At 35.1% G+C, this 16,524-nt stretch overlaps 5 protein-coding genes across 6 annotated transcripts; 3 read left to right on the top strand and 2 right to left on the bottom strand.

The window, feature by feature from the left end:
• Positions 1-1,908: 1,908 nt before the first annotated feature.
• dyf-1 (Tetratricopeptide repeat protein 30 homolog) lies at positions 1,909-7,036 on the top strand. 2 transcript variants are annotated; one of them, NM_059093.7, is made up of 13 exons: positions 1,909-2,061; positions 2,288-2,353; positions 3,078-3,260; positions 3,783-3,935; positions 3,984-4,046; positions 4,601-4,709; positions 4,756-4,884; positions 4,931-5,010; positions 5,307-5,495; positions 5,539-5,828; positions 6,131-6,266; positions 6,311-6,505; positions 6,564-7,036. In NM_059093.7, exons 1-13 carry the CDS (start codon positions 2,005-2,007, stop codon positions 6,882-6,884), a joined length of 1,971 nt encoding a protein of 656 aa, NP_491494.2. In that variant the 5' UTR covers positions 1,909-2,004; the 3' UTR covers positions 6,885-7,036. The 2 variants fall into 2 exon arrangements, with proteins under 2 accessions (NP_491494.2, NP_871863.1); NM_182063.7 differs by lacking the exons at positions 1,909-2,061; positions 2,288-2,353 and having other exon boundaries at positions 6,564-7,026.
• Positions 7,037-7,129: 93 nt separating this feature from the next.
• cil-7 (CILiary localization) lies at positions 7,130-9,695 on the top strand. The gene is made up of 8 exons (NM_059092.7): positions 7,130-7,237; positions 7,391-7,576; positions 7,622-7,767; positions 7,843-8,155; positions 8,393-8,535; positions 8,595-8,790; positions 8,959-9,126; positions 9,185-9,695. Exons 1-8 carry the CDS (start codon positions 7,187-7,189, stop codon positions 9,626-9,628), a joined length of 1,647 nt encoding a protein of 548 aa, NP_491493.2. The 5' UTR covers positions 7,130-7,186; the 3' UTR covers positions 9,629-9,695.
• A 149-nt stretch (positions 9,696-9,844) lies between these two features.
• paf-1 (1-alkyl-2-acetylglycerophosphocholine esterase) lies at positions 9,845-11,866 on the top strand. The gene is made up of 7 exons (NM_001392244.1): positions 9,845-9,916; positions 9,961-10,108; positions 10,337-10,464; positions 10,507-10,662; positions 10,740-10,863; positions 10,907-11,356; positions 11,610-11,866. Exons 2-7 carry the CDS (start codon positions 9,968-9,970, stop codon positions 11,763-11,765), a joined length of 1,155 nt encoding a protein of 384 aa, NP_001379900.1. The 5' UTR covers positions 9,845-9,916; positions 9,961-9,967; the 3' UTR covers positions 11,766-11,866.
• W03G9.10 (YqaE/Pmp3 family membrane protein) lies at positions 11,821-12,496 on the bottom strand. Its single transcript, NM_001262833.2, has 2 exons — positions 12,366-12,496; positions 11,821-12,086 (listed from the first exon to the last, which is right to left on the bottom strand). Exons 1-2 carry the CDS (start codon positions 12,444-12,446, stop codon positions 11,859-11,861), a joined length of 309 nt encoding a protein of 102 aa, NP_001249762.1. The 5' UTR covers positions 12,447-12,496; the 3' UTR covers positions 11,821-11,858.
• Positions 12,497-12,624: 128 nt separating this feature from the next.
• On the bottom strand, positions 12,625-16,277 carry snf-1 (Sodium: Neurotransmitter symporter Family). The gene is made up of 8 exons (NM_059090.10): positions 16,086-16,277; positions 15,636-15,770; positions 15,128-15,389; positions 14,564-14,935; positions 14,143-14,371; positions 13,809-14,046; positions 13,433-13,734; positions 12,625-13,210 (listed from the first exon to the last, which is right to left on the bottom strand). The coding sequence occupies exons 1-8, from the start codon at positions 16,252-16,254 to the stop codon at positions 13,064-13,066; spliced, it is 1,854 nt and encodes a 617-aa protein (NP_491491.2). The 5' UTR covers positions 16,255-16,277; the 3' UTR covers positions 12,625-13,063.
• Positions 16,278-16,524: the final 247 nt, after the last annotated feature.

The raw sequence follows: 16,524 nt of genomic DNA, 5'->3' as shown, positions 1-16,524 counted from the left end.
ATGCGTGGTTATTGCCAGTCAAACAATTTGTTCATTAAAAAATTATACCTATGAAGATTTGTAAAACTTAATGGTTGATTAAAAATGTACCGTAAGAACCTTTTTGCAAAATTAAAAAAAAAATTTAGAAAAGTTCTATGCATGTTTAACATCTATATTTGGTTATTACGGTCCATTTTCTGTCATTTTGAGCAAATTTACAAAATGACTATACTTTATTTTAATTTTATTAACTTTAGGATTATAAAAAATATGTTTGGCTTGATATTTCACAGATATTTCGGATGAATTCTCAATAATAATTTTATTTATTTAAATAGAATTTCAAAAAATGTACGCTCTTTGTTTTTAGAGCCATGAACAACGCGTAGAGGTAGAAAGCGAGCAATGCACTATGCATGTGCTTAAAAACTTTAAATATTAAAAAAATGAGTCATATTGGTCGCGTTCAAACAAGAGCGGAGAGCACGACAAATCAATAAAAGAGAAGGAGCGACGCCTACTCGAGGGAAAGGAAGAGGAGCGTGCGCATGTCTCCGCGTTCGAGAGTTTGGAATTATAATTTGGAACGGATGAGAGACTGAAACCAACGAAATTATATTCCAAGTTTTACAATGAAATTAAAAATATGTCAATTGAAGTTATAAGTTTAAAGAAAAAGGATTCAATTGTTGATTTATCGAAATCACGCTGTCATACATTTTCATTGAATGGAAATGGATAAATTGTGTATTCTTGTTCTCACAGAAAAATAATCTGCGAAGAAAGAAGTAGAGCTGAAAAATGTATTACTAATTTTCTACAGTAAACTCAAAGACGCATAGGCAAAATCATTTTGTAATATTATTACCGTGGCGAGACCCATCACGTGAGTGCAGATACAGTGTACAGCGGAAACATTAGGTCATTATGAATATCAAATGAAAGAAATCGATCCAAAAAAGTATGAAGGGTGCGAAAAAAAGAGCAACAAGTGCATTTTTTAGCTGCCCACTCTTAGAAGTGTGCACTTTATGACATTATAAAACTACATCAAAGGGCAATATAATTGATGAGTTATTGAACTAGATCTAGCTAGATTATTGGACATTTTATTACACTTTCGCTGCGGGAAGAGGGAGTGTTCGAACAAGAGATTATTATAAATCTATTTTGAAGGGAATGAAGAATAAACCTCCATTCGATCGAATTTTGGAATATTTGGCGATTTTTCGTGATTTTCTTTTGATAATTGTACGTTCGAAAAACAATAATTACAAATTATTCAATGAAAAACCGCGAAACTGAACAATTTATGGAACTTTAGAACTTTCTCAAGAGGATAACGGCGGTTTCCACTATTTTACAGTGAAAAATGCATTCATAGACCACCAATAATTTGTTTTTAACCAAAAAAATCAAAAGGATTCCCGTAAAATCATGAGAAAACACGAAAAACCTCTACAAACATCCAAAATTAAACAATTTATTAATTGTCCGAGAGGAGTACACGGCCGAGAATCATTTGAAACATTTTCGCGCGAAATTCAAATTAGATTAACGAATTTTGACTGTCGACTCTTGGAAGCACAATTTTTGATGTTTCTTCTCATCTACTATTAAAAATAAAAATAAAAAAACACTGCGAATTAAATAAAAAACTACCGTACTCTTTTGAAGACATATTTTAAAAACTTGCCAAATGGATTCACAGAATAAATTAACACTAGAAAATGATTACTGAACGAAATTCTAGCAAAACTAATGCTAAAACTCACTTTTTAAAAACTATCTGCAGAAAAATATGTTTGGCCTAAAATTTCAAATATAGCTCCATTGGGCTCTCCATCTGCTCAAAACACACAGGCTCCCCCTTCTTCAGTGTCTCTTCATCTATACACTATTTTCTGTTTCTTCGGGTTACCATGGATATTATTATGCTGACACTAGTTGAACGGGAGGGTTCAGTGCTCATATTTTGATACTTATCACTATTTTGCTATATTTCTGTGTAAGCTTGTCAAAATGAATGCGATGCTGAATATTAAAGAAGGAGAGTTTACAAGTACAATTTACACTTTGGTGAGTTTTAGACAAAATGTAATCAAATTGTGTAAACATTTGAAGTACTGGATGTTACTGTAGCTGACGGTTATTCCGAATGTGCAAAATTTTTAAAAGAAAATTCCATTTCACTAAATTTAAGTGCCTTTTTTCTAATTGAAATAGAAAAATCGATCAAGAACATAAAAACTTAACGAAAAACGTTTACTTTTCGTTAAATTGTCACAGTTATCATCTAATTCAGATTCATGAACATAAATTCAATGATGCGATACGAATTCTTCAGTATCAACACGAAAGAAACCCGAAGGTGGGTGACAGAAACGGATGGACAGCGTATTGATTCGGTGCACGTGTCAATGAACGATAAAACGTTCAGTAAATAAATTGAACAATACTTTAGATAATTAGAAAACTTTAAAAAACGTTTTGGAAAGGGAAAATTATGCTTCAGAATAATTTGTTTCTTTGAAGACTTTGTGTGGAAGTTCAGTGCGAAAATAAATCTAAAAAACACTTTTCAATTTGATTATATGTTTCTCAATGATAAAGTTTTAACAGTAATCAATAAAAATTTCAAAAAAATCCCGGAAAACTAGTTTTTTGCTCTAAAAACAAAAAAACAAATGAGCTTGGCTCACAGTTTTGTTTTCTTGTTCTCAATGTGCGCTAGAGCGCGCTTACTCCACCCATTTGCTGACGTCATAGGGCAGCTGTTAAGAACAAATACAGTACCCAGATGTATATAAAAGTGTTCCATATAGTCTGTTGGCAATGAATATACGAGAGATAACAAGAGCTCGAGACGAAAAACGGGAATTTTGACTATTTCGGAACAGTCTCTCTCTCTGTCTCTGATCTCTCAGTTTATCTCTGAACAGTCTCTCTCTGTCTCTGAGCTCTCAGTTTAGCAAGTATCTTCTCAAAAAGATTATTGTTATTCTTCTCAGTTTTTCCCAACACAATTTGAGTTACGGAAACTTAAACAGATATAAATAAACGTTCTATGAAATACAGAAGAAATTACTTTTCAGAACCTTGCTGCCCTATCACTTTTGGCATATTGCTACTATTACACTCAAGACTTTATGAATGCAGCGGACTGTTACTCTCAACTTTCATACAACTTCCCACAGTACTCTCAATATAAATTGTACCATGCTCAGTCACTGTACAACGCGTTTAGACCAGCAGATGCGTTAGCTGTGGTTTCTATGGTAAGACAACTGCAGTGAATGATGGGAATTTAATTTCACAAAAAAATCAAATGAAATTGTGAATATAGCGTTTAAAAAAGGGAAGGAAGACTGAAATTGAATTTTGAAAATCAATTCGAATTTTGGTAGATGAATCTTGAATTTGAGTTTTGGTACAGATGCCAAAGATAAACATACATAGGATAGAGATAACCAAAATTCAATATTTTATAAAATTTCAGTAAAAAAACATTTCAGCTTTTTCAAAAGTTGTACTAGTTTATTGTAAATAGGAAATTTGTTTTCTTCAATCTCAAGTTGAACTTTTGGCCAAAAAGTTTAAATGCGTATTTTTAAACGTCAATACACCAAATCGGCGGTTTCATAAAAAATTACAGATAAGTAGGGATTCAGGCATGAGATAGGCACATAGGCAGGAAGATGTGCCTACCTACCATACACTGAGATGACAATAAGATTTCTGAAGACTGACCAAAACGATGAAGTCTTCCGGTTTTTTCAACTGATCAATATCAATTTCAGATTCAAGATGAAAATTTATTGAATGAAAGTGTCAAGCTGGAGGCCGCAATAAAATATCAGGAAGATGATCTTGTGAACTGCAGAATTCTGGTTGAACAACTGCCGGAAAACGATGCGGCAGTCATAATAAATACTGCTTGTATTGATTATAAGGTAAATATGAATAGAATTAAGGAGCAAGAGTTAGAAGGTTGTTTTCAGGAAGGAAATTATGAAGAAGCATTGAAAAAGTTCAACGAGGCTACAGAGTTTTCGGGATATCAGGTAGAAACTTTTTTTAAAGATATGATCTATGATTTAAAAAAACTATAAGAGTTCAAAGTTAATATCTTAAAGTTCAAAATTACCCAATAGAATGCATTTTTCAAAAAATTTCAGTGCGCGAAACTAAAAAAGTATTATTTGAAAAATAACTCTTATTTGATAATAGCTATGTAGTTGGGTTCAGCTTGCCACAAGATGAACGTACTGACCTTTGAGAACCAACCGTGAGAAGATAGTGCGGACAGCATAAGAGACACAGACAAACTGACGTTTCCAACAGGAAAAATTTGCGCGCCAAAATTGATGTGTTTGAATAAAGTAGGCAGTAGAGTAGAACTTGAGATATCGATATTGAAAGACTTGTCTGAGAAGAAGCTGAGTGGCCTTCGGAGTATGTTTTTCAGAAAATCGAGTTATCATAATTTTGAGTAAACGGAGATTTGGCTTTAAAATGCCCAGAGTGTCCTGAAATTTAGAAAAAAAACACGCAGGAGAGAAACTGTTTTTTCCAAATTTTCAAATATAATTCTAATTCTGAAAAAATCAATTTCCAGTCTGGCCTTGCCTACTCCATTGCACTTTGTCATTACCGTCGTGGTGATTATGACAGTGCTCTCAAGTTAATCTCTGAAATTATCAATCGAGGTGTCAAGGATCATCCAGGTTGATCAAATCAATTTTTAGTAGTATCTATAAAAACTAGTTTCAGAATTCAACATTGGAATGGTAACTGAGGGAATCGATGTAAATTTTATACAAAACACACAAAAACTCCACGAGTCGGCGTTGATTGAGGCGTTCAACCTGAAATTCGCAATTTACTACAGAACCAAAGATTGTAAGCAGAATCAGGGAAATTTTCTGAATAAAACGTAGAATTTTAGTCAAAGCAGCCAAGGAGAGCCTAACTGATATGCCACCTAGAAATGAGCACGATGCCGATCCAATTACATTGCACAATTTGGTAAGTTTATGTGAAATCCCCTCATGTCAAAATATTTTGGAATTTATCATTTACAGTTAAAAAGAGGGTTTCAATTACTTACTTTTCACTTGCTATAAGTTTGGTAGTCGACCAAAAAATTATTTGCAAAAATTTCAAATTTCTCAAAAATATGGTAATGTGCCAAAATATTGAAGATTCTAACACCTTTTAGAGTGTTGCAACTAGATAAATATACTTCTAATTGGTGAATTTTCAGTACATTTAGCCAAAATCCCTAAAAACATTTTTAATAACCCCAAATCTGTAAATTTCAGGCAATTAGCAATGCAAACAGTGATTTTGGAGACAGCTCGGCTAAGCTTCAATTTCTACTCGGTATCAATCCATTTCCACAAGAAACGTTTGCAAATCTTTTGTTTCTTTATTGCAAGAATGATTATTTCGGCTTAGCGGCAGACGTACTTGCTGAAAATCCAAGTCACACTTTTTATTGTCTTAATGAGGTTTGCAGTAGTTATAGTTTAATTTAATATAACTATATTCAAGTATCAATTCAACCTTCTCGAAGCTCTGATCTACATGCCAACCAACCCAGAAGAAAGTTTGAAGAAGTTAGAGAAACTTGAAAAAGAATGTCTCGATCGACTCCGGAAAACTGCAATTGAAATTCAAATAAAAAAGGAGCAGAAAACTACGGACAGCGATGATTCTTTAGAAATGAGAAATCTTATTGAATCCTACGATGATTCACTGGAAATGTACCTTCCTGTACTGATGACCTACGCCAAATACTATTGGGACAAAAGAGATTATCAAGCAGTTGAGAAGCTTTTCAGGTAAAAGGCTTGTAAAAATGGGCCGATAAAAACAATATTTTATACGAGTTTTATTTTTAATTTTGTTTAACATTTTTTTCAAATCTAAACATTAATTAGGCTCGAAAATACGACATTGCTGTAAGTTACTCAAAAATGTCTTCTTTTTGTTGAAAAATTGGCAATCTATCAAAACGTTGGCTGAAAATTTTTAGAGTGTTTCATTATGATATTTGGATGTTTTGAACTTTAATTAAAGCTTTAACAAAACCCCATTAACAAAGGTTGGCTTTTTTTTGCCTACCTAGCGACATTTTTTGAAGGAATTCCGTGGACTACTGTAAAGAGCATGACACTTGGAAATTGAATGTGGCTCACACAATCTTCATGCAGGAAAAGAAATATAAAGACGCTGCTGCATTTTATGAACCAATTGTTCATAAGAAATATGACGATGGAGTAAGAGCTTATTTGGAAATCTCAGTTAAAAATTTTTATTTTAGATTTTGGAAGTTCCTGCCATGATTCTTGCCAACTTAGTTGTTTGCTACATTATGACGAATCAAACCGATGAAGCTGAACTTATTCTGAAAGCTGTAGAAAATGAAGAGGAAGCTGCGTTAATGATGAAGCCTAATGAGAAGTTCTTCCATAATTCCATAATTAGTTTGGTTATTGGAAGTTTGTACTGTAGTAAGGTGGGGGGATTTTGTTAAACGCGTGCATTTTCATATTTTAATTTGTTCCATCTTTCAGGGTAACTTTGAATTCGGAATTTCCCGCGTCGTCAAGGCACTAGAACCGCCTGAGAAGAAGCTGGGAGTCGATACATGGTACTACGCAAAAAGATGTATAGTGGCTGCTATTGAGCTCATGGCGAAGAATTTGTTGGTGATGAGAGATTCAGTTGTCATGGAAGTTATTCAATTTCTAACCAGCTGTGAAGTTCCTGGACGTAATATTTACACGGTTCCAGATGACTTATTTGAGCAAGCTGGAGAATCAAAAGTTAAATGTAATGTTACATATGAAGCCAGGATGATCAAAGCGGCCTTGTTAATGGTTTTCAATGATTGATTTTTCAACACCCCTAAACACTCCAATATTGAACTTTCGTGAGAAATGTAATATGTCTGCAAAGTATTTCCTTTACATCCGAATGTATATATCATTCATATAAATGTATATGTATTATGACGTATTCATAAAGTTTTTCCTTTTCTTGTGGACCCTCATGTGCCCGTCGCTGGGCGTCTCCTAGGTTTCATGCACATCTCCATGGCTCCGAGAATGTCTCCACCTTTTTTGGGAGATGCACAAAAAGAACACAACAAGCAAATTGAATAGTTGAAGGTGTATTTTATTTTTTTTTGCTGATTATGGGCTCTTCACCATCCAAGCGATCGGATCCGGTGGAGGACATTCGGAAGGTAAATTTTAAAATTTTTAGAACTGCTTCCACTTGTTCACACTTATTTTTATGACAAACTTGAAAGAAAAACTTTAAGAAAAATTTCCTGGAATATCAACTAGAAATTGTTGAGGAAATTTTTGAGACTTTTTAGAACTATATAAATTTTGAGGAAAAACCGGGACCAGTTGAAAAATGGGCTGATCCAGTGGAAAGAAAGTCTCGTGACGATGAAGCAAAAGGTGAAACACCAAAACAAAAAGGAACTGGAAAACGAAATGCCAAAGTGACTCCGTCGAATGAATCTGATGCCGTTCCGAAAGGTGGAAAGCTGAAATTGACAGAGGGAGTTGTTCAGGTAAGTTCTTAAAAAAGACTTGAGAGAAAATGTGTTTTGTTCCAGGATTATATCAACATTGAGAAAGCCATAAATCGCTTGGAACGGAAGAATGTTTTGAAGAAGTTTGAGTCGCAAACAATTTATGCAGACAATTTGAAGAATACAGTTGAACAGTTGGAGGCAGTTTTGAAAGAGTTGAAGAAACAGACGTATGAATTTATTATTTATTATTGATTATATCGAATTTCCACTGGAACTTCCGAAGAAAAAGTTAATAATTTTAGAGAACGAGAGAAAACAGATCTCAAAAATATTGAACAACCTTCCGTTAGAGATTATTTGAAACAACAAGGACAATGGGATGATAGATATTTAAAAGAAAAAGCTGAATACGAGGATGCAATGGTTCGACAGGAAACAGTTCAGAAAGAGTTGAACATTGCAAGAGTTAACTATGATAATGCTGTCAAAATTCAAGAAATTTATAAGCAACAAACAGACAATTTAAATGCATTATATGAAGAGCAGGATAAGATGTTGGAAGCGATATTTGGAACAGATTATGCTTCGGAAAAGGAAAATGTTCTGGAAGGAGAGGTAAGCCGTCTTGTTTTAATTCCATTGGCTTGGAAATCGACTTCATTCCTGACAAAAATAAAAATTACCCTTTACAGTTAACTTGTGATATGTCCATCAGGGCCGCAGATTCTCTCAAAAATTCTGCCTTTTTCTTGAAAATTAAAAAAAATTGTTGTGAAATTTTCAAGAGGTCTCATTAAGAAATTCGGTTTTTTGAAGAATACTTGGCTGCTCACCTTTAATTTGCTCTTTTAGGTGGATGATATGGTAGATTGGCAGCAGCGAGTTTCCCTTGCCATGTTCAAATGGGCAAATGGAAGAGTTCTACTTGTCCATGCTCTCACTCAACTCACTTTTGGAATCAATCGATGGCAAGATGTTCAGAAAATTGAGAAAGAGTATGTTTTAATGTGCACACACAAGGCCACCTACCAAAATAATCACCTGTAACTTTAAGAAACGAAAGAGGTCGTTATTTCGCCGCTGCAGAAGCTCGGAACAACTTTGTGGCAGCCGCGCAGAACGTTCAATCTTGTCGAATGTACTTGAACAAAGTTGATTTTCCGTACGGAACTGAAAAAGAGATTGCCCTCCTCGAAGATACTGTTAACAAGGCTTTTCGCAATGTGGATAATGATTCTGAAATGAAAAAGGTAGATTTTTTAATCTTTTCTATTAGACTTGCATTTCCTTGCCTTACTTTAACAGCTTACATCTCGGCTCTCGTTAGTTTTATCAAGAAATTATCAACTGAAAAAATACGAATATCTAATAGGAAAAATACGAAAATTGTTAAAACTTTGTGATTGAAGTTATTTCAGGCTCTAAAAGTATTCCAAGAGACTCAACAAAAAGTAGCCGCTTTGATTCAATGGTTTGATAAAGTGATAAATGATACAATTCGAAAAGATTTGGATCAAGCAAACAATGAGTTGATTAAGAAACAGAAGGCATTGAGAGAAGAGAGACTTACTTTGATGAAAAAATTGGTAAGTGTTGGCTTAAAATAATTGAAGGATTACAAAACTAAACTGTACTCATATTAAGGCCAAGGCACAACTTGATATCGACATGAAAATTGATTATGATGACGTGGCAGATGATGAACTGGAGCGAGAATTGAAAGAGCTGGAACGACAAGCTCTTCGAGACGTGGAGAAGTTGAAGGAAGCGGATGTTCAAGGAATTTTGGACCTGGGAAAATCCGATGGGCACATCGTAACACCGTTGAACAAATTGGCTCCGCTGCCCTCGAAAGATGCATTATTTGGAGATGTGAAGCAGAAGTTGGATGAGTATGATGAAACGAGAAAACAATTTGAAAGACGGAATAATCTGCAGAGGGAGAAACAAGCAATGGCATTACAGGAGAAGTTGAAGTTGAGGCAGCAGAAAAATCGAAGAAATAGAAAGGAAAGGAGGGATAGTATTGGAACACCTCCATTGGAGCAACCTGTCAAATCTGGAAAGAAGAAGTCTGCACATCATTGACTACGATAAGATGCCACTGGGATAATTTTCATTTAACAGCCTATTTTTGTGTGATAAAGTTGTCATTTTCACTAGTTTCTCAAATGGAAAAAAAAATACTTGAATTGCCTCAAAAATTATTTTTTAAAAGAAATTTTAGAAAATCAGTCAGAATTATTGAAAAAAACATTGTTTTAAACCGTGAGGCATTATTTAAACTTCCGTCCAATGTCTTGGATACAAATTATTTCACAATATTTTCATCAAACGTTTCAAATTTATTTTCTCTAGGAAACTTAAAAATTGACTGTAAGTTGATGCCACGCTACTGACAGAGAAACTGAAAATTGCAGATAAAACATGGGTGGATACCTCTCATCACCTCAAATACTTACTCGTAAGATGCCTGGGCAATTTAAAGTCGGATGCATGGATCTTATGATTGAGGAAGCAGCTGGCTCGGGACTTTTCATGAGATTGTTCTTTCCAACGGATTCTGAGGTTTTTGGTTAAATTCGATGTCTTCTATTATAATAATTTTTGTGATTTCTCGGCGCCATTTTCTTACTCAAGATTGGCCCAAAAATATTACCTAGGATTTTCAAGACTTAGCCAGCTAAATTTGGGCGCAGCCTATACCCAGTCTGAAGTAATAAGATGGCTTCAGAATGCCCGATTGATATATCTTCAAAGCTACAACATTATGTCAAACTACATGTTATTTTGCAGATCACTGGCCCCTCATCTCTCCCTGTGTGGATACCTAGACCAGAATACGCCTATGGTGTAGGAGAATATCTGGGACATTCCCCTCATCAAATGGATCTTATTTCATCGTTAGTCATCGGCGACAAAAGGTAAAATAAAATTCAATGTTCAACTTAAAAGATAAATTTTAGAGTGGATTGTATTGACAATGCACAACTATCCACGAAAAGTGACAAATGGCCAGTCTTAGTGTTTTCACACGGTCTTGGCGGCTCTCGAACATTCTACTCAACATATTGCACATCTCTTGCTTCACATGGATATGTTGTCGCTGCTGTTGAGCATAGGTATGCTGTTAAAAGATTCTTCGAGTTCTAATGGATCGCTTCAATGTAGCCTATTGATTTCACTGAAATCGTTTCAGAGATTCTTCCGCTTGCTGGACCTATAAACTTGTTGAAAAAAATGGGACTCTTGTTGAGAAACCTATGAAAATCAAGTTAGTCGACAGAAATGATAAGGATCAGTTTAAGATAAGAAATGAACAGGTGAGTTTTCAATTTTAATTTTCCCTGTAAATTTATTTTTAAGGTCGGGAAACGGGCCGAAGAATGTGCGAAGGCGGTTAAAATCTTGGAGCAGTTGGATTCTGGAAACGTTAAAGATAAAGTTATCATTGGAAACAACGCAAATCTGGAATTTTTCAAGAATAAGCTTCTCACGACGACTGCGTCAATTATTGGTCACTCTTTTGGAGGTGCAACTAGCATTGCCTCTTCTTCCTCGGATTTCCAAAAAGCAATTGTATTGGATGGATGGATGTATCCATTGGATCAAAATCAACAGGAGCAGGCAAAACAGCCGATAATGTTCCTAAATGTTGGAGATTGGCAGTGGAATGAGAATTTGGAAGTTATGAGGAAAATTCTTCCAAATAACGAAGGAAACATTCTCTTGACTTTAAGTGGAGCTGTTCATCAGAGTTTTACCGATTTCCCATTTGTTTTTCCAAATTGGCTCGCCAAGCAGTTCGGAGTTCATGTAATTGATTTTTATTTGAGAAGTTATAGACTAAAATACATATCAAAAAGTTAGAAATTAGAGAGTAAAATTTTTTCGACTCAAAACTGACATAAATTTCATGTGACCACTCAATTAGACGAGAACCCACCAATCCGCGAGAGGATTGGAGGTGTAGCCAGTGTGATTTAAATTTGATTACAAATAATTTTTTTAAAGTTAAGAGATAAATCTCTTGATTTTTCGATTATTAAATAGCGTATTTTATTTTCAGGGACCTACTGAGCCATATCTCTGTATGCAATCTGCAATTGAACTCACATTGTCATTTTTGAAAGATGGGAAAGATGGTGTTCAGAAGTTGAAAGATGAAAAGTACACTACATTCATCACTAATGAGATTTACGGTCGGGTGAAACTCATTGTGTGAGTTCCAGAAATGAGCTATTAATCGATCAACACTGAACGTCAGATTTTCAATGAAGTAAATAAAATTTCATGAAATAACTTATTATTCAAAACATCAATAAACTTGGATATCCTTATGAGAGACACTTGCAGAAATACTGTTTAATGCTAAATTATTGTGAAAATCATTGGAACTAAGCGGGAGTATACTGTCCTTTCGTTGTTGAACAAAACAATACCAAACTGAGAAAATATAGGAAGGAAGTATGAATAGAAAGTAGAGGAAAAATGAGATGAAGACTGGAGGGGTGAATCCATTGCTTTTTAGAAGAACTCCAAGTGGCTGAAATGTTGAAAATCGGGAAATGTGTTTGGAAGTCTAGGGATAAATAATTAAAGTTTTAACTTAAAGTTTTTGGCTGGAATATTTACAATTGGACCAATTGATGTTTCAAAAAAAATCGGGTTGTTAACTATGAAAAACTAAAAACTAGAGCACACAAGCTCGTTGAACCGACACATTTTTTCGGATTTAGTATACTATATATTATCTTTAAGTCTTGACGAGACCCAGAAGCGTATCTTTAAAAATGTTTCGTTATCTATTTATTGAACTACTCACCGGAAAAACAATAAGCAGCAAGGCCATAATCAGCAAATCGGTGTCAGTTTTTTCCACAGTTTCAGGAATATTTTGGCTCATTATTATTAATTTGTAGATTGAAATGAAAATGGATAGAAAAATGCCAATGTTCAAATTTCGATCTTTTATTTTCACTGTTTGCCAAACTCGAGTAGCTTTGTTTGTTTTGTTCGACTAACTTCAAAATTGTGTTACTTTATTTTTAAGGAGATTTTTAACGAAATAAAAGTTTCTGCACCCAATTTAAAAATATTTATTAGCTGTATAAAACAAAGAGAAGAAGAAGAAAAGGAACTGCGAGGAGCACCGGTAGATATTCACAAAATTTCACATAATTAGGAAGAATGATGGTAAATAGTTTGATTCAAGCAAACATATTCAAGATTATGATGACAGACAGGGACATAAGGCAGGAAAGAGCAGAAGGATACGAAGATACAAACGAAACAGAAAAGAAATGAAACAAGTTCGGATTAACAGGAAAGAGAAAAGGCGGCAAACCGAGTGGATATGCACAAGATTCAAATTTCTAGCAGCTAGTGGAGTAGTTCGTTGTATAAAATAGAAGAGGTGGTAGATTGAAAAAATAATTGACTGTCAGTGTTCGCAGCGAGATCGATTGGAAATCATCGCAGAGAAGAAGATCGGTGATAATGAGAAATTGCATTGGCAGAAGTTTACGCGTAAATCTCTGGCTCGGCGAGTGGAGCCTGTGGAAGTAATAAATAGCCTGGAGCATTCGACGTGTATCGGGGAATCGGCTGCGCTTTTTCGTCTCGATGGTGGTGGTTCTGAAGTCGTGCAGCGAATACTGTTCGAATTCTCTGAAAAAAAACATATTTCGCTATAATTATTATGATTGTTGAGGTACTTGTGCAGCAATTTCAAATTTTACATGACCCTTTTTGCACATATTAGGCTTAGGAATGTGGGGTTTTCTAAGCCTCAACTTCGATTAAATGATCATTTTAAGAACTTCATGGAAAACGTATTGGTAAATATTTTTGCCAAAGTATACTACACAACCCCTGACATTAAAAAATTACCTTGCAAGTCTTGGCATGATCCTTCCCTTTGCAACAGCATGCGCACAGAATCGTCATGAAGAAATACAACGGAATTGGTATCAGTGGAACCATTGCGATGGCGATTCCAACATATTCCGAATATTTCCACTCGTGAATTGGAGCAGAGAATGAGGAGAATTTGTAGTCCAGTGCATTGAGGAATGCAACACCCGCTGGTAATATTGGCAGTAAGTAGGTGAAGTAGAGGAAGAAGTGTCCGAAACAGGAGCAGCATCTTGATCTCATCATGTTGTGAAGATCTTTTCCGAGTTTGTGAGCACCTGGAATAAATTTATTTTCTTGAGAATGTTTCCAAATTTTACATATTTATAATTTTAATTTCAAAGCAACTCACAATAGAACCAAGCTGTCGCAAAAAGTTCAGCTGTCAGTATGAAATATATTGTACAGTATTTGATGCTTCTAGTAGCAAGTTCATAAGCATGACGACCCGCGTTTGTTGCAAAGTATACAGTCAATCCGAAGCAGAATAGGCAAACGAATAAAGCGAGGAAGAATCGACGACAGCACTTGGACCAATTCTCGCCAAAAGCATCCTCAAATGTGGATAGTACCGAAAGTGCCAAGATGGTCTGAAAATTTAATAAATGAACCGTGGATATCCAGCATATAGAATAATTAAATGTGCAAAAACAACTGGCTATAGTTTGATCAAATACTGAACTTACAATGACTGAAAACATTGTGCAAATGCAGATGGTAAGCAGAACCCCTGACCAGAGTTTCGGTAGATACGACACGTACGCCAACATGTACCACATTTGATCTTCACCAGTCTCCAATAGTTCAGTTGGGTGGATTCCAAGTTTCATGCTCAAATAACCGACGATACAAATGATAGACATTGTCTGCACAAATGAGATGATGAGATGCCACACTGACAGGAAGATCGAATCACTGAAAAATTGAATGATTTTGAAATTAGAAAGCTTCAATACTTCTAAATATTTAAGATATTTTTGTTTAAAAAACTGAAAACTTTGATGTTAGTGATTTTTGATAAATATCATCGAAAAAGTACTTTAAAGTATATATAAATACTGGCAATTTTTCACTTTTGCCATTTTTCAAAAATAAAAAAAAACTAACCAAACAAGATTATTACTCCTCTTCATATAACTGCTCATTGTAATAAATGCACCATATCCAATTCCAGTTCCCAGAATCGCCTGCTCAATAGCGAGTCTCCAAACTTGATAGTCGGCAAGCTTTTCCCAGTCAGTAGCCTTCCAGTAGATTTCAAGAATCTCTGTGACACCTCCGAGTGTAGCTGAACGAAGGAAGAACACAAGAAGAGACGAGAATGCAAGCATCAGAACAAATGCAACAGTCTTTCCAACGAATCGAACTCCAAAGCAAATTGCCACAAAGATGGCAATCCAAATGGCTCCTTGTGCAATTAAAATTGGATATTGAAAATCTTTGAAATCGGCAATCGATTCGCTTGGTCTTTCCAAAGTTCTGAAATTAGAGATATAATTTTAAATTTTTTTTCAAAAATCAGAAAAATACCTAGGAAATACTAATTTTCGGGCATCTATCTAGATTCAATACTATTAAAAACTGCAAAAAATGGAAAAAAAATGCCCAAGAATCTTCTACCAATTTGTAGTCGTTTTACCAAATTTTACACTTCAAAACTGTCTCACTTACGTTAGAAACTGCATCATCGAACTTTCCGCTTGAATCGTGTTCAATCTGTTGTTGATCTGAGTAATATTCGTGATTGATCCAGCTTCTCGACACGGTTGGGAGACAAATTCTGGGAAAGCCTTGCAGTTGAGCCATGGGAGACCACTTCGACCAGCATGGAATGTCCAAAAATAGTAGTAGAGGAAGAGGCATAGAGTTGAGAGGAACTTTGTCATACAGGCAAGTACGACCATTGTGAACAGAATTTGAGAAACTCCGATTCCTGAAAAGGTCTTTCGATTAGCTATAGCTAAAATGTATTTATATGGTTTATTTGTGTTCAAATTTAAAATCAGATTTTTTTCAAACTTTAATCCTAGAAAACCCGTTACATCCCCATCTCAACTCCTTGGCATTTGCACATGTTCTTTCGAAACTTCAATATTTTTCCCCTTGCCTTCTGCCATTTTCTCAGTCATAAAATTTGTAAGTGAAATGTTGTAAACGGGCAGAGGGAGACTAAACGAACCTCGGAAGACGGGAAACAGATGATAAAAAGCAAGAACAGGCGCTCGTCCGGTCACTTGTCCAATTGACATCTCCATAACCATTGTTGGCATACATAGAACCCCAACGACTATTGCATATGCAGCCGCAAATGCTACTGAAAAGAATTTATTTAATAAAATGGCAAATTAATTTTTCAATTTTTTAAAAAATATTTCGAGCTTTGAAAATTAAAAAAAAAACTAAATTTATTGAACGAAGTGAACTCAAAAAATTCATAGAGCCATATAAATTTATCAGATTTTTCAAAATTTTCAGTACAAGCTTTGGTAAATTTCCAGGTAAAAAACTTTCTGAAAATGTGGTTGTTTGTTTGTCCAAAATCCAAACAATATTTTTTGTTGAAGATATTTGGTGACAGCCCTGATGAGGATATCATAAAAAGAGACCAAAAAAAAATCCGAAATCATACCTCCTCCATTTTCGAGTATCAATTTTGGCAAGTTAAGGAAGTTTGTCATTGCGAACAAATATGCCATTGCTGACACAATGAATTCGATTTTTGACGGCCACAAATCCCTCCATTCCTCAACGAGATCAGTAAGCCGAAGATTCGACCAGCTGCTCTCCTCGAACCACATCGCGGCTCGAAACTTGGCTCTACCTGTAGAATGAGGAATTAGTAATTGGCGATGGAGAAATTACGACGAAGCCAACACAAAAACATGGAGAAAAGAGAAAGAGAAGGAAGAAAAGGGTGGTGAGGAAGAGAACGGAGTGATAACAAGCGTAGAGGAAAAATATTGAGAGGATTAGAGAAATAGTGTGTTTTGATTAAATTGAAACAAAAGCTGAAGTGGCAATTTGTGGGGGAAAAAGAAAAACACACGATAGGCTGCAGGAATGTATAC

This window comes from Caenorhabditis elegans, chromosome I, assembly GCF_000002985.6.
Source record: "Caenorhabditis elegans chromosome I".
In the NCBI taxonomy this organism is placed as follows: domain Eukaryota; kingdom Metazoa; phylum Nematoda; class Chromadorea; order Rhabditida; family Rhabditidae; genus Caenorhabditis; species Caenorhabditis elegans.
This window is presented reverse-complemented; position numbering and strand designations above follow the sequence as displayed.

What these genes read in the sequence shown, in the direction of transcription:
- cil-7 (NM_059092.7), top strand. Translation starts at nt 7,187, where the DNA reads ATGGGCTCTTCACCATCCAAGCGATCGGATCCGGTGGAGGACATTCGG. An exon ending in AAAATGTTCTGGAAGGAGAG is followed by an intron (nt 8,156 to 8,392) that starts GTAAGCCGTCTT and finishes TTGCTCTTTTAG; the next exon opens with GTGGATGATATGGTAGATTG. An exon ending in ATGATTCTGAAATGAAAAAG is followed by an intron (nt 8,791 to 8,958) that starts GTAGATTTTTTA and finishes AAGTTATTTCAG; the next exon opens with GCTCTAAAAGTATTCCAAGA.
- dyf-1 (NM_059093.7), top strand. Translation starts at nt 2,005, where the DNA reads ATGAATGCGATGCTGAATATTAAAGAAGGAGAGTTTACAAGTACAATT. An exon ending in AACACGAAAGAAACCCGAAG is followed by an intron (nt 2,354 to 3,077) that starts GTGGGTGACAGA and finishes ATTACTTTTCAG; the next exon opens with AACCTTGCTGCCCTATCACT. An exon ending in GCAGTTGAGAAGCTTTTCAG is followed by an intron (nt 5,829 to 6,130) that starts GTAAAAGGCTTG and finishes CATTTTTTGAAG; the next exon opens with GAATTCCGTGGACTACTGTA.
- W03G9.10 (NM_001262833.2), bottom strand. Translation starts at nt 12,446, where the DNA reads ATGAGCCAAAATATTCCTGAAACTGTGGAAAAAACTGACACCGATTTG. An exon ending in TGCTGCTTATTGTTTTTCCG is followed by an intron (nt 12,087 to 12,365) that starts GTGAGTAGTTCA and finishes TCAACATTTCAG; the next exon opens with CCACTTGGAGTTCTTCTAAA.
- snf-1 (NM_059090.10), bottom strand. Translation starts at nt 16,254, where the DNA reads ATGTGGTTCGAGGAGAGCAGCTGGTCGAATCTTCGGCTTACTGATCTC. An exon ending in GCACAATGTTTTCAGTCATT is followed by an intron (nt 14,047 to 14,142) that starts GTAAGTTCAGTA and finishes TTAAATTTTCAG; the next exon opens with ACCATCTTGGCACTTTCGGT. An exon ending in ATCATGCCAAGACTTGCAAG is followed by an intron (nt 13,211 to 13,432) that starts GTAATTTTTTAA and finishes GTTTTTTTTCAG; the next exon opens with AGAATTCGAACAGTATTCGC.
- paf-1 (NM_001392244.1), top strand. Translation starts at nt 9,968, where the DNA reads ATGGGTGGATACCTCTCATCACCTCAAATACTTACTCGTAAGATGCCT. An exon ending in GTCGCTGCTGTTGAGCATAG is followed by an intron (nt 10,663 to 10,739) that starts GTATGCTGTTAA and finishes AAATCGTTTCAG; the next exon opens with AGATTCTTCCGCTTGCTGGA. An exon ending in CCAAGCAGTTCGGAGTTCAT is followed by an intron (nt 11,357 to 11,609) that starts GTAATTGATTTT and finishes TTTTATTTTCAG; the next exon opens with GGACCTACTGAGCCATATCT.